Below are 13,672 nucleotides of genomic sequence, written 5' to 3' on the forward strand. Positions count from 1 at the left end.
GCCCAGCCAGTTCCCTTCTGTACTGATTTATACAGTTTTTGCTTTTTTTTGAGAAGTGGTCTCACTCTGTCGCCCAAACTGGAGTGCAGTGACGCAAACCTTGGCTGACTACAGCCTTTACCTCCTGGGCTCAGGTGATCCTCCCATCTCAGCTTCCTGAGTAGCTGGGAATAGACACATGTCACCACGCCCAGCTAATCCTTTTTTTTTTTTTTTTTTTTTTTTGTAATTTTAGTAGAGACAGGGTTTTGCCATGTTTTCCAGGCTGGTCTCAAACTCCTGGGCTCAAGCGATCTGCCTGCCTCGGCCTCCCAAACTGCTGACATTACAGGCGTGAGCACCACATCTGGCAGTTTTTTTTTTTTTGGTCCTTCCAGGATTAGAAGTCGATTTTCAGAAAACCCTTCACACTTGCAAACTTAATTTTCCATAATAATATGCCTCTAGGATAAAAACAAGACAGAAACAAAGAAGTATGTGTGGACTGCAGTTAAAAATTTTCAACACAACATAGCTTACGAGAGGTGACATTTACAAAGAGCAGGAGGGCCCGTTCAGTGCCTTCCAGGCATTGGCAATGGCGGTCTGTGGGCGACCCTAAAGTGTGCAGCGTCCTGAGATGTGATCGTGGTGCTCACGCTTTTACCGAGGGCCTCGCAGGAGTACCGGAGGCGGCTCTTCTGCAGGCGGCCAGCCAGGCGGCAGCTGCTGGAGAAGGAACAAACGGTAGAAGACAGACGTACACGATGTTATTGTGGCAGAGAGGTTAAAAGCAGGCTCACTTTGTTCTTCAAGTTTTAAATAACTAATAATGAAGTCCTTAAATATGTATTGCGTTTCTGGATTTTACAGCAGTTGTGGGTGTGTCTGTCTCTCTAGCTCCCGTTTGGGTGCTCCCTGTGAAGAGATCTCAGAGATGCCACCTTTCTTTGTTGAGGTGACAGTGTCTGGAGAGCTGTGAACCCCGCGGTGAGGGGCGGGTGACTGACCTGGGGGGAGGCTGGGTCAGCGTGGGGATCCACCCCCACTCCACCTTCCTGTAGGGAATCCAGTTGTAAGTCTTTATGATATGGGTAAAAGGAACCTGGAAGAGGTGTTATTTTTTAAGAAGTAAGTGCCATGCTCTTTTTTCCTCATTCTTCTCCGTGTTTAAGCAGCATTGAAGGATAAGGCACTACTAGCATGTTTGTTTGGAAACGATCTTGTTGGTTATTTTACATTGAATATGATACTAAGGTTGCCTGGTAACAGAAGTTTCCCTTAACAACATGGAACTCTGTTGAATCTATTGTCCCATTGGCTAAGCCTTCTGAAGTCAGTGCGGTGGCAGCTGAAGAGGCCGCTTCCCCTTGGAGGAAGCCCCTGGATTGGCAAGAGGCAAGGCCCTTGACTGAGGGAGTGAGGCCAGTTTGCAGGGACCCCACATGGCACCTGCGGCTCTCTCCTGCCCCCTGCTGGCTGGCCAAGCAGCCTCGCGACAGTGTGCTCAGTGTGAATGTTCACTGGGCAGGCCAAGGCTTTTGTTCCAGAAACACTGACTTCAGAAACGGCCGGCCGTGTGTGTGGAGCATGGCTTACGTGTGTCTTAAACCTCTTGAACAAAGCAAGTTGATGTTTCAAATGCAAGAAACATCATTTCCTCCCATTGCTTTCTTTCATTTATTTTAGCAGTGTGTTTCTTCTGTGTTAAGAATGAGCCAGATTTCCCCCTCACCCTTTTCTAGCTTGGCTTTATGTCAGTCACACTGGCCAGAACAGGGTAAATTTTTTAGCTTCTCTGCCTTAGGAAGAACCTGTCTTTATTGATTAAAAGTGAGAGGATATATCCAGTCCTTGGGGTCGTGTTTCTATCCCTGCTAGACTAGGGGAGTGGTGAGCACCATTTCTCTGGAGACTGCCTCTCCCGCCTGCGTTGAGTAGCGAGGCCGCAGGGTCAGCTGTGGGAGCCTGCAGGAAGGGGTTTGAGTGCCTGGTACGTACGAGCTCTGGGACAGAGGCGTGCCCACTGGGGGCCACTGCCTGGAACCACAGCCTTCCTGGTGAGACGAGAGGTTCTGAAGAGAGCCGAGATCATGCCCTCCTGGGCAGGCAGTTTCACCAATATGTGCTTTGGAAGGAGTGGATTCTGCCAGTCATGGGCGTGGTGCTGACACCCTCATGGTGGCCCCCTCCGGTCCCTGATAAGCTGACCCAGAGAGGGTCCTCATCTGCAAATGGGACAGTGGCCCCCTTGGCACATGGGGTTACATCAGTGACTTGGCCGCCTGGTGCCTCCTGGAGAGCAGCCGCTGGCCTTTACCTTAGATGTTCACGTCCAAACCAGCTCCAGAGTTTGCATGAAAACTCCCAGCCCTGTTGGAGACTCCTTAGTTCAGCTTGGCACAGAACCTCGGAAAACAGCAGTTCTGTTCCGGGTTCTTCCTTCAGAACTGAGTTCCAGTGCAGGGAAGGGAGCGGAGGGGCCGTGAGGTCAGCTGCAGCCTCCTGTGCCTCCCACTCGAGCTGAGGGCCATCTCTCTCCTGGGCTTCTCCCTGTCGTGTTCCCTGGTGCTCTACTGGCTTTGCAGAGGTTGGCAACGGCTCGTTCCATGGACTTCCTTGGGCCCGGCGCTTGACTCCTGTTCACTGAATGTCGTTAGGGTGCGGCCATCGCTGGCTTTGCTGTCCTTTAGCAGTTTCTAGATGTCCAGGCTTGAAACACTGCAGGCAGGCAGGGCCATGCTTGGGATCAGCCTTCTTCTTGTCAGTACTACTTTGACTAATTGCCTGAGGCACCGCCGGAGGGACTTGCTATTTTTAGAAGCTAATTCAGGTTTAAGACACCATCTAGGTAATGAGAGAGTTCAGGAAAGCTGTATCTGAGCTCCAGTAAAGGCGGACTCTTCCGTCCCAACTGTCACTGTGTTTACACTCAGAGGAGCACACGATCGGGGGCGTGGCTCAGGTGTCAGCGCTGCGCTGTTCCACGCACCCACAGCAGCAGCCTGGTGGGACTAGAACTCAGACACGCTCGGGCACAAATCAGCCTCTTGGGAGAGCTGCTTACCTGCAGAATTCTTTTGTCATTAAGTGGTTGATGTCATTCTTTGAATGAGTGACAGTAATTCCCCACCTCAGGGTGGGCTGCGGGGGAGATTCAGTTGGAAAAATAACCCATAAGGCTTTGTGGCTCTGGGGGTCCTGATGCCCCACCCACATTTTCCTTCCCATGCCCGGGATTCTCTAAGACAAAGGGCAAGTCTTAAAGCCTTACGACATCCTAAGTCTTAGATCGCAATTAGAGAGAGAACCCAGTACAGGTGGAACAGTGACACCCTCAGAATTCTGCACTGGCCCTTCAAGAAGGCAGTTGTGGGCTCTTTGGACCCTTGACGGGCTTCTGTCCTCTGTCCTTCCTAAGCACAAAGATGGGAATTCTTCCCATTGCCTGTTTCTCTCCCCATCTCGGCTTCTACACAATGCAAAGTGGCCCGCTAACTACAGCCCGTGTTCACTTTTGAACACATCAACCAATTATTTTGGGAGGAAAAGAATCTGCCAAAGAAACGAAGTATAGGTTGGAATGGTTTAATGAAGCCTGTGTTTATTCAACAAAGTGTGTTTTAAAATTTCATCCGAAGATCTCAAGTGAAAATTTCCCAGTGGGTGTTAAACTTTGGTGCACAGACTCTCATGTGGCCCCCAGTCTCAAGTCCACACCCCCACTTCATGCTTTTACTCTTGGCTGAGTCCCATGGAGGCCGGTTAGGGAATCCTGCAGGATCAGCCCTTGACCAGGATGGCTGGCTGGCTGGAGAATACTGTGCTTATGTCATTCAGAGACAAGCATTTCTTGAGCGCCTGCTGTGGGTGCTTGGCCGGGTCCTGCTGATGGTGCAGTGGTGGAAGTCCAGCCCACAGTTCCTGCCCTCATGGAATTTGTAGCCTACTGAGGACTGCAAGTCAAATAACCACGAGCTAACTGCAGGGAGAGACTCCAGGGTGATTTCTATGAAGAGAGGACATGGGGTGCCCCGAGAACCCCTGACAGACGAACTTTGCCATTAGAAACCAGGCGGCATTTTCATGAGAAAATGACATTTCCCTCCTGGTCAGAGCTGAGGAAGGTGCCTGTGTGTGTTCCGTGGCTGCTGTGACCCTGACCACACACCTGGGGCTGGAAAATAATACTCACTGTCACACAGTTCTGGAAGGCAGGAGCCATGGACTGAGGCCAGTGTTTGCTCCAGGAGAGTCCCTCGTGGCCCATTCAGGTGCCCAGAGCTGCGGGCCTTGCCCGCCTTGTTCCCTGGTGCCGCCTCCTCCCATGTAGGTGTGCAGCATCCTGCTCCAGGGCCTCTACACCCCTCATCTGCTGATGCAAGTGGTGGCACTTAGGGCGCACCTGGATAGTCCTCAGGATTCCTTTATCACCGCATGAGGGAACGTTCTCAGGTTCCAGGCATTAGGACCGGGATTCTTTTGGGGGCTGCTCTCCCGCCCACCACTGTACCTGAATGCACACAGCAGCCAGCATATCCAGAGGCCCCAGGAGGACCTGAGGTTGCTGGATCTAGAGCGGGACCTGGTATCAGAAGCAGGCGGGGCCAGGGATTCCCGAGAAAGTCTTGACGTGTACTTGAAGTGAGCCAAAGGGTTTTGAATGACTGGATCAGATTTATGTTTTTTATAGATGGGTCTCCAGTCTGTGTGAACAGATTGGAGGGTGCCGGGATGGGAGCTGAGGCCCAGGCAGAGGTTTTGCAGAGTCCCAGGAGAGGGCGCTGCAGCCCGGACTCGTGTGTGGGTGGGAAGGTGGCCGATGCATTTCTCTGCTGCTTTTCTCCCCACTGAGCTTGGGTCCTCGTGGAGGGCGGATGGCAGACATTTCACTTGGGGACCTGATGCCTATGCATCCGAAAGACTCCCCAGGCACCTGGGTCTAAGAACCACCGTCTGCCTTTGAGTAGAGTTTCTATAAACGTAACATTCACTGATGAATGGAAGATGGCCACAGATCTAAAATCACAGGGAGCTTTAATGGAAGAAAATAGAAGATCACAGCTGTTCCCATGGACTAAGCTGGTAGGTGAGAGCCCCCTAACTTCTCAGCTCACACCTAACGGTGTCCGTGTCTGGTGAAAGCTGCTTCAGCAGGGACAGAGAGCAGCGTGGAGTGAGCTGGCTTGTGGGGTCGTCTTTTCAGTCTCCTCTTATGGGTCCTGGGAGAAGGGAGTGGCAGATGGCCAGGCCCCCACCACAGGTCATTGAGGTCATCTCCAGGTGGCTGCCACGGTGGGGTGGGGGGGTTGGGGGCATGTTCACACCCACTCCAAGGGCACATCCCGGCTGCTGTACACCCTTCACCTCTGCGATGCTGGGACCGCATGCTCAGGCGCGGTGGGGGCCCTTGCTGCACTTACTCGTCGGGGAGCTCTGGGATGGTGGGTGCACCCTGGCCCTGGGCTGGAGTGACTGATCTCTGTGACCAGACCTGCGACCACATCAAGCAGTCCGCCAGCGGAACCAAGCGGCGCGTGTTCATCAAGTCCATGGGCGGCTACCGTGGCTACCTGGCCAACATGGGGGGCTCACGGCCGGAGCCGATGCCGCATACATTTTCGAAGAGCCCTTTGACATCAGGGATCTGCAGGTATGTGACGGGGGCTGGCCTAGGGGGACCGTCCCCTTTGGATCCACTCGGTGCTGTGGAGTGAAACATCGTATCTAGGGTGGTTTGCTTTTCGAGGGGGCATGGAGACAGGTACTACAGAACACGCCATGCTTGATGCCCTTCGCATTGCCCAGATGCCTCTCCCATGTGTCAGGTGAAGGCGGACGTGCCTGGTTGAGGACACCTTCTAGTCTCTTGTGTGAAACACGAGCTTGTTTTTTTGATGTAGTCTGTTGTGTAGTTAATGTTTTCTCACTTCTGTAACAAACGATTTGAGCGCCTCCGCTAACAATCACCACCCACGTCTGCAACTGGCTCTGAAGCTTGCTGCAGCTTCTTTTAAATCTTGAGGCCTCTGATGCTGCGTCTGCCTCTAAACTGACACACACACGGCCGTGGTTTTTTGGCATCTGTGGCTCTTTTAGGGAAGAGTGTCACCGAGCCCGGGGTCTGCCCCTGCTTGGATGGCACAGCAGAATCCAGGCCTGGACCCTGCAGTGTTCAGTTAAACTCCATGCAGGATGACAGGCCTTGGCAGATAAAATGCAACTTGAACAATTGTCTTTAGTTAGTTATATAAATAAATATATAATGTTATATATTGCTCTGCAACCCAGGTTGGAATGCAGTGGCATGATCCCGGCTCGCTACAACCTCCGATTCCCAGGTTCCAACAATTCTCCTGCCTCAGACTCCCGAGTAGTTGGGATTACAGGCACGTGCCACCATGCCCAGATAATTTTTGTATTTTTAATAGAGATGGGGTTTCACCTTGTTGGTCAGGCTGGTCTCGAACTCCTGACCTCGTGATCTGCCCATCTTGGCCTTCCAAAGTGCTGGGATTACAGGCGTGAGCCACTGTACCCGGCACCATTGTCTTTTAAAAGGTTAGGATGTTACTTGTTTCTGCGCCAAGTAGATCAAGTAAAAAGGGCCTTGGCGTTGTCACTAATTATGTGACATGTGAATCACGAATTTCTTCACTATGTCATATTAAATACTTGTGGAGTCATTCACTTCATCATGATGTTTCTGTCAGCGGTGGGTCCCATAAGATGATATTGGAGCTGCCCCAAACAGGTGCACTGTTATTTAACTTTTATAGAAAGATTATATATATTAAAAAACATATGTTATATACATATATATATATTTTTAACTGTGCTTTTCTACATCTAGACATGTTTAGATACACAATTGCCTGCAGTATTCAACAGTCTCAGACATTTAGGTTTGTAGTCAGGAACAACAGATATGTGGCAGGCCCTGCCTCCTGGGTTTGTGAGAGTTCACTGTAGGATGTTTGCACAAGGCTCAAGTCACCTAGCAATGCATTTCTCAGAACATATCCCCCTGTTATGTGACTCATGACCGTATTTCAGAAATCTGTCCAAAGATCCTGCCTCACCAGCATTCAACCTGGCAAGAGCTTCAGAAGAGAAATTATGATTTTTTGTTGTTGTTGTTGAGATGGACGCTTGCTCTGTCACCCAGGCTGGAGTGCAGTGGCACAATCTCAGCTCACTGCAACTTCAGCCTCCTGGCTTCAAGTGATTCTCCTGCCTCAGCCTCCCAAGTAGGTGGGACTACAGCACCTGCCACCATGCCCGGCTAATTTTTGTATTTTTAGTAGAGACGGGGTTTCACCATGTTGGCCAGGCTGGTCTCAAACTCTTGACCTCAGGCAATCTACCCGCCTTGGCCTCCTAAAGAGCTGGGATTACAGGCGTGAGCGACTGCGCCCAGGCTCCTACTTTGTGAAATTCTGCCACCGTGCCCAGTGACAGATTGATTAGATGTAAAAATCTCCATTTTCTTAGGATGAGTCATTAGAGAATTACCTCCCTCTTGTAATCCTCCCAAGATGATCTGATATAGGATGTTACCCTTTTCTAAGACAATCTGTTCCTTAAGAAATCTGTGTGTCAATGAGAGTTTACAAAATTCTCTGATCAGACACTGTTCATCAGGCCGTCATAGGAGATTCCATTGAAAGGCCACAGGTCGCTCTTTTCCTCTGAGAGCGCCGAGAGAACATCGTCATGAAAATAAGGAGCAATAGAGCCATGAATGAGCACTAGGCCAGTCACGGAATTATCATCTTCAGAGGGACCCTGTTGATTCCGGAAGGCGTTTCTAGTGGCCGCTGTGAGGGCTGCTCACATCAGTGCCCTGTGCTCAGCATTCATTGCTGCAGACGTGCTCTCGCCGCCTGGGGAGGCTCCCCGAGACCCAAGCTGTGAGAGCTTGCAGCCTCCTTGGCCACGCTCACCACCACGTGTGGTTGGCACTTCCCGCCCTGCAGGACCTGGCACACAGTAGGTGCTTAGCAGAAGTTTATTGTCTGATTAACAAAATGCTCTTTTCCAGTCCAATGTGGAGCGCCTGACGCAGAAAATGAAGACTACTATCCAGAGGGGCCTTGTGCTCAGGTGAGTGAGAGACCAGGGCTGATGTTATGGTCACCGTAACACTGCGGTTCTTAGATTCTGCTCTGTGACTTTGGGCTGGATGAGTGGTAATTTCTTTGCCGCTGGAGTGCACTATACGCTGAGCAGTTGCAGAACAGAGTCGTGGTGTGTTGCTCTACAGACTTGCCCGCATTTAGACAACTAAAATTTTTGCTTTATAGTCTTACTCTTTTAGATATCTTAAAATCATTTCTCTAATTAGCACCTGATGTTTATGAAGGAAGAAGGAAATAGTCATCCCTCTTAGCCTCAGGGAATGTGTCCCAAGTCTCCAGTGGGTGCCTGAACCTGGGGATAGTACCCGCCCCCTGTATACATGAGGGGGTGGGTACTGATAACCATCTGATAACCAAGGCGGCTACTGAGTGACTCAGGGACAGGAGGCACAGACAGCATGGAGACTTAGGGCACAGGGATGATTTGCGTTCTGGGTGGGAAAGAGCAACACAGCACGAGATTTCATCACTCCCTGTTAGCTGGGCTTAGGTGAAATCGACATCCTGTGTCAGTTTGTTGTGTCACATTATGTGTCGCGTGTGTTGTCACTATACAACAAAACGATCTGCAGTATATGCATACACCCAGTTAGCTGGGAGACATTTTTTTTTTTTTTTTTTTTTTTGAGACAGAGTCTTGCTCTGTTACCCAGGCTGGAGTGCAGTGGCGCAATCTTGGCTCACTGCAACCTCCACCTCTTCCAGGTTCAAGAGATTGTCCTGCCTCAGCCTTCTGAGTAGATGGGAGTACAGGTGTCCACCACCATGCACAACTAATTTTTGTATTTTCAGTAGAGATGGAGTTTCACTGCGTTGGCCAGGCTGGTCTCAAACTCCTGACCTCAGGTGATTCGCCCACCTCAGCCTCCCAAAGTGGTGGGATTACAGGCGTGATCCCCACCATGCCCAGCCAAATCATCTAAACTTTTAAGTCATGCCAAACATCACCAGCTTTAGGATTCTTTTGTTGGTGAGGTTTGAGTAATGGGGATTTTAAGGGAACTGTCAGCTTTCATGAAAACAGTGACAACCCCACTACTTGGAAATGCTTATTCAAATTAAACACTTCATCGAGTTAAAAACTGGAGCTTCCTAAGATTTAAAATGGATTATCAGACATGTAATATACTTGACACTCACCCCAAATCAGAATGACCTGGAATGAGCTGCATGCAGGCACACACATGTCATGAGCTGAGCCTGGGACACAGCGGTCCAGCATTCCTAACTCACACACACTCCTTCCTCACAACCTCCTATTCTTTATACTTTTAAACCAGAGCCCGTGAATTTATTCCAGAGAGCTGATGAATCCCCTGAAATGATGATGAAATAGGAGGCGTATGTGTGATTTTGTTAAAGAATCCACAACGTTTATCAGATTCTTAAAGCTGCGACCCATCCCCACCCCAGATGAGTTTATGAAATCCTGATTGAAGATTTTAAAATATTGGAGATTGTTAGTTGACTCATTCCATTTATTAAAATCCTCCTCTTACTGGGCAGGGGGAACACTTGACACTTTTGCTTAACAGGCTGAGTTCAGGCTACAGGAAACAGAGATTGTGTTTTTTTCTGTTCCAGCTATCCATAAAGACCTAGAAATAAAAACGTGAATTCTGTGAAATAGAAATCGTCATTTCTATTTAACAACAAAGTGTTACTGTATAACTGATATTTCATATGACTCTAACCACCAACAGGGTGGGGCACCCTCTCCATTTGATAGAAACTTTGGAACCAAAATCTCTGCCAGAGCTATGGAGTGGATCACTGCGAAACTCAAGGAGGCCTGGGGCAGAGGTAAGGGGTCCGCGGAGGGAGGCCGTCTGCCTTGGTGAAAATGCTGTCCTATCGGGGAGAAGTAGGGTATACTGGTTCCTTCTTCAGTCCAGTACTGAGCTGCGTGTGATGTTCTAACTCCTGCTGGTCTCTGAGCGTTGCTATTTAACCAACCTTGGATTCCTGGGATAAGGTCAGCTTGGGCGTGGGTAACATGTTCTCTTTTATCACTGCTAGATTCAACCTGAAGTTCTTTTGTGCAGGCTTTTTGCTCTGGAGATCTTGAGCATCAGCCCGCAGTTTCCCTCACAGTTTAAGTGGGGCCTTCTATTTTTTGGATGTATGTTAGGACAACCTCCTTGCAACTCCATCTGTCAGAACTTCCAGTTTTGAGGAAGATTTGGCTGCTGAATGAATTGTTCATGTTTGTAGAACTATGCATGTTTTTCCTTAAATCAGTTTTGTAAGTTACATATTCTAACAAATCTTTAGATAAACTGAAAAGTTTTAAAAAACATGACATTTTGTATAATACAATTGTTAATTGTTCCAATGTGGCTGGTCCCCACTCATTCCTGAGTGGCTGTTTGTGCCAGCATCTTTCTTGCCCCCACCCCCCTCAGCTTTCTTCAGTCATACCAGGTGTGTGCTTTTTTAGGGCAAACCATTATCACTGCCAATGTGCAACGTAGAAGAATGACAGTCTACAAAAAACAGTGATGTGAACAGTTTCAATTGGTTTGTCTTTTTGAAGAACTGACTGATTCTTTCTACATCGATTTTCTTTTGCTAATTTAGCTATGGATGTTTCTCACTCCTCTGTGTGTGTATTCGTGGGCATCAATTTCTTAAGGTAATTTCCCTATTCCACTATTTAGTGAAAAATTCTCTCCACTGAGAGGAAAAACAAAAGCTGCTTTCCAGGAAGCCATCAGGGCGATCCCACAAGAGCAGAGCTGCCCAGGCCAGGCGCTGGCCACACTGTGCAGTTGTTCTCAGCTGTTCTCGGCCGTTCTTGGCCATTCTCAGCCTCCCCCAGGCTTCCAGGCCAGGTTCAGGATGGTTGCCAGGAATCTCACTTCTCATCTCGCCCCATGATTCTGCTCTCCCACCTGCCCATGTGACAGGGTGGTGTTAATCTTTTTTAAAATCTTTTATAGGAAAAAAATTTACCACCGATGATTCCGTTTGTGTGCTGGGAATAAGCAAAAGAAACCTTATTTTTCAACCTGTGGCAGAGCTGAAGAAGCAAACGGATTTTGAGTAAGTTGGGGTCTTATTGCCTTAGCAAACCCAGCCAACGTGAGTACAGGACAGGAGAATGGCCATTGCTGTTGCTTTCGGCAACTCATTCAGGGGTTTGAGGAACTAGATTTTCTGAAGCTCAGTTAAAAAATACTAGGTCTTGGCCAGGCATGGCGGCTCACACCTATAATCCCAGCACTTTGGGAGGCCTAGGTGGGTGGATCACAAGGTCAAGAGATCAAGACCAGCCTGGCCCACATGGTGAAACCCCATCTCTACTAAAAATACAAAAATTAGCCAGGTGTGGTGGTGTACACCTGTAGTCCCAGCTACTCAGGAGGCTGAGACAGGAGAAATCGCCTGAACCTGGGAGGCAGAGGTTGCAGTGAGCTGAGACCGCACCTCTGCTCTCCAGCCTGGGGACAGAGCGAGACTCTGTCTCAAAAGAACAACAATAAGAAACCACCACTAGGTCTTTGGGAAGAATTTTTAGAAATATAAAAGCAATGGTTTCATTTGACCCTGAAATTGGCTTTATTATCTAGTTGATTCAGCCGACCCTACAAACCCCGTGTTTCTGGCAAGACGGCTCACTGTGCTGGCCGTGGCATCTCCCAGCCTCACTGCTGTCCCCCCATCCCTCCACAGGCACAGGATTCCCAAAGAACAGTGGTGGCTCAAGCTGCGGCCCCTCATGAAGATCCTGGCCAAGTACATGGACAACTATGATGTGTCGGACTCAGGCCAGCTAGAGCACGTGCAGCCCAGCCCTGGAGCGTCTGACCCAGTCCTGCCTGCATGTACCTGCAACCTGGACTCACCGTGGACCATCTGTTTTTGTAACACTTAAGTTATTTATCAGCACTTTCTGAAAGTATTTATTGACATTAATACCTAACAAGCAAGCACCTGTCACCGACCGTGTGCCCCACCAGCTCCAGTGCGTGCTGTCTGGACTGTGTCTCATGCTTTCAGATGTGTGTATTAAACGTTTGCCTACAACTCCAACAGTCCTCCGTTTTAGTTTTTTAAGTAGGAGATTAAAACCTCAATCTATGGGTGGCTACTAATGGTTTTCTCAGCACTTTTGTGGGCAAAGATTATAAAAATATTTTTAGTAGGGATCACTGAACTATGCACAAGTCATAAAAGGAGAACAAAGCCAGTAGTTTACACAGGCCAAGGGGAATGCCATGTTTATTGCCATGTGTCAGTTTCCAACCACAGCAGCAGGCCAGGACCCTGGGCCTTGACCCCAGGCTCCTGCTCTCCTTAGAAAGTAAAAGAGAACACATGAATCTTACCTACTCGGCCTCTTGATTGCAATCCTAGCTGCATGTTAAAACCACCAAGGTGGGGGTTTGAAAAATCTGATAGCCAGTTTCTCGTCCAGTCCAAGCCACGGTCCTTGCTGGGACCTAATTTGGAATTCTCTGATGACTCTTGCCAGAGTAGACATGGGTGCTGGTGTGACGGCCCTGCTGCCCTCGTGGGCCCACATCCTGTAGGGACAGCGTTTCTGCCTCTTAGCTCTAGGTTGCAGGAGACCACAGCTGTGCCTCAGAAACGGCGGTGGAGAGCTGTGTGGAGGGAGAGGAGACCCCAAAAACAAGCTGTTTGGGAAATCAGAGTCCAACGGCCAAGAAGAGCTGGCGTGGCGGCTCTCCTTTCTGGCTCTGTGAAGACGAAGCGAGCGCTTACTCACCCCAGCCCACCTGCTTCTCAGGACTGCTTCCATCCGGCCGCCCCGTTGAACTTCCGTCTGTTAGGAGGACGCTCCCACAGGGCCTCGGTGTAATCGAGTTTCATGAATCAGCACAGGCAGACACGGGACACCTTTGTGTACCTTTTCATTTTACTTCTGTTTTTTAGTAAAAGCCCTAAATGCTACTTAAGATAATGACTCAAGCAGAGGTTAAATCAGAGTTGCCCTTTATTTTTAGATTCTTAAATATTCTAGAACTAATGAGGTAAAACAAGCCTTTCAGTCAGTAGAAAGTGAAAATTCTACGTGGTGCATCTTTGGCATTTCGTGTATGACTATTTCAATGGACATCTTCCTGGTCGCTCTTAAGATTGACTTGCCAGTCAGTTGGCAACACTTTAAGAATGATATAATATTCTTGGAAAAGCAGTAGCATTTCTGACTTTTCATATTCAGCTCTAGAGGCCTATTGTCTCAGGGGCTCCTGCACAGTTGGGGGCACCAGGGCCGCTCACCTGATGATCCAGGATGGGTCCTTGGCGATTTTGGGATTCTCGGGTCTGAGTATGGCCAGGCCATGCGTGCTCTTCCCAGTGCCGAGGTACCTGAGAGGAAGGCAGGCGAGGTCAGTGAGTACTGGCTTCTACTTCAGTGCCGTTAAGGTCTCCAATCCCGGATGCTGTCTCCCCCACTCCCCGCTCCCCACTCCCCACTCACCTATCACTCATGGCCAGGAGCTTCTTGTGGCTGATGGTGAAGAGCTGCTCCCTGTGGGCCTGCTTCATCTCATCCGAGAGGCCGTACAAGAAGTGGTCCATTC

General features: G+C 49.3%; 1 protein-coding gene across 12 annotated transcripts in view; it reads right to left on the reverse strand.

Annotated features, from left to right (window-relative positions):
- Positions 1 to 320: 320 nt before the first annotated feature.
- The window catches only part of LOC140712159 (presequence protease, mitochondrial-like), a 28,392-nt gene continuing 15,040 nt past the window's right edge, over positions 321 to 13,672 (reverse strand). For 3 of the 12 annotated variants that reach the window (XM_073017887.1, XM_073017892.1, XM_073017891.1), the window contains exons 2-6: positions 13,570 to 13,672; positions 13,368 to 13,457; positions 12,853 to 12,935; positions 12,452 to 12,649; positions 321 to 708 (exon numbers count right to left, since the gene is read on the reverse strand). In XM_073017887.1, coding sequence (XP_072873988.1) covers positions 635 to 708; positions 12,452 to 12,649; positions 12,853 to 12,935; positions 13,368 to 13,457; positions 13,570 to 13,672 — 548 coding nt within the window. In that variant the 3' untranslated portion in view covers positions 321 to 634. Of the gene's footprint in view, positions 709 to 4,999; positions 6,721 to 9,471; positions 9,719 to 12,228; positions 12,824 to 12,852; positions 12,936 to 13,367; positions 13,458 to 13,569 lie in introns of those variants that run through there. The other 9 variants (XM_073017888.1, XM_073017890.1, XM_073017893.1 and 6 more) reach the window with 9 other exon arrangements.

The sequence above is a fragment of the Chlorocebus sabaeus genome, chromosome 8 (genome assembly GCF_047675955.1).
Source record: "Chlorocebus sabaeus isolate Y175 chromosome 8, mChlSab1.0.hap1, whole genome shotgun sequence".
NCBI classification, from domain to species: domain Eukaryota; kingdom Metazoa; phylum Chordata; class Mammalia; order Primates; family Cercopithecidae; genus Chlorocebus; species Chlorocebus sabaeus.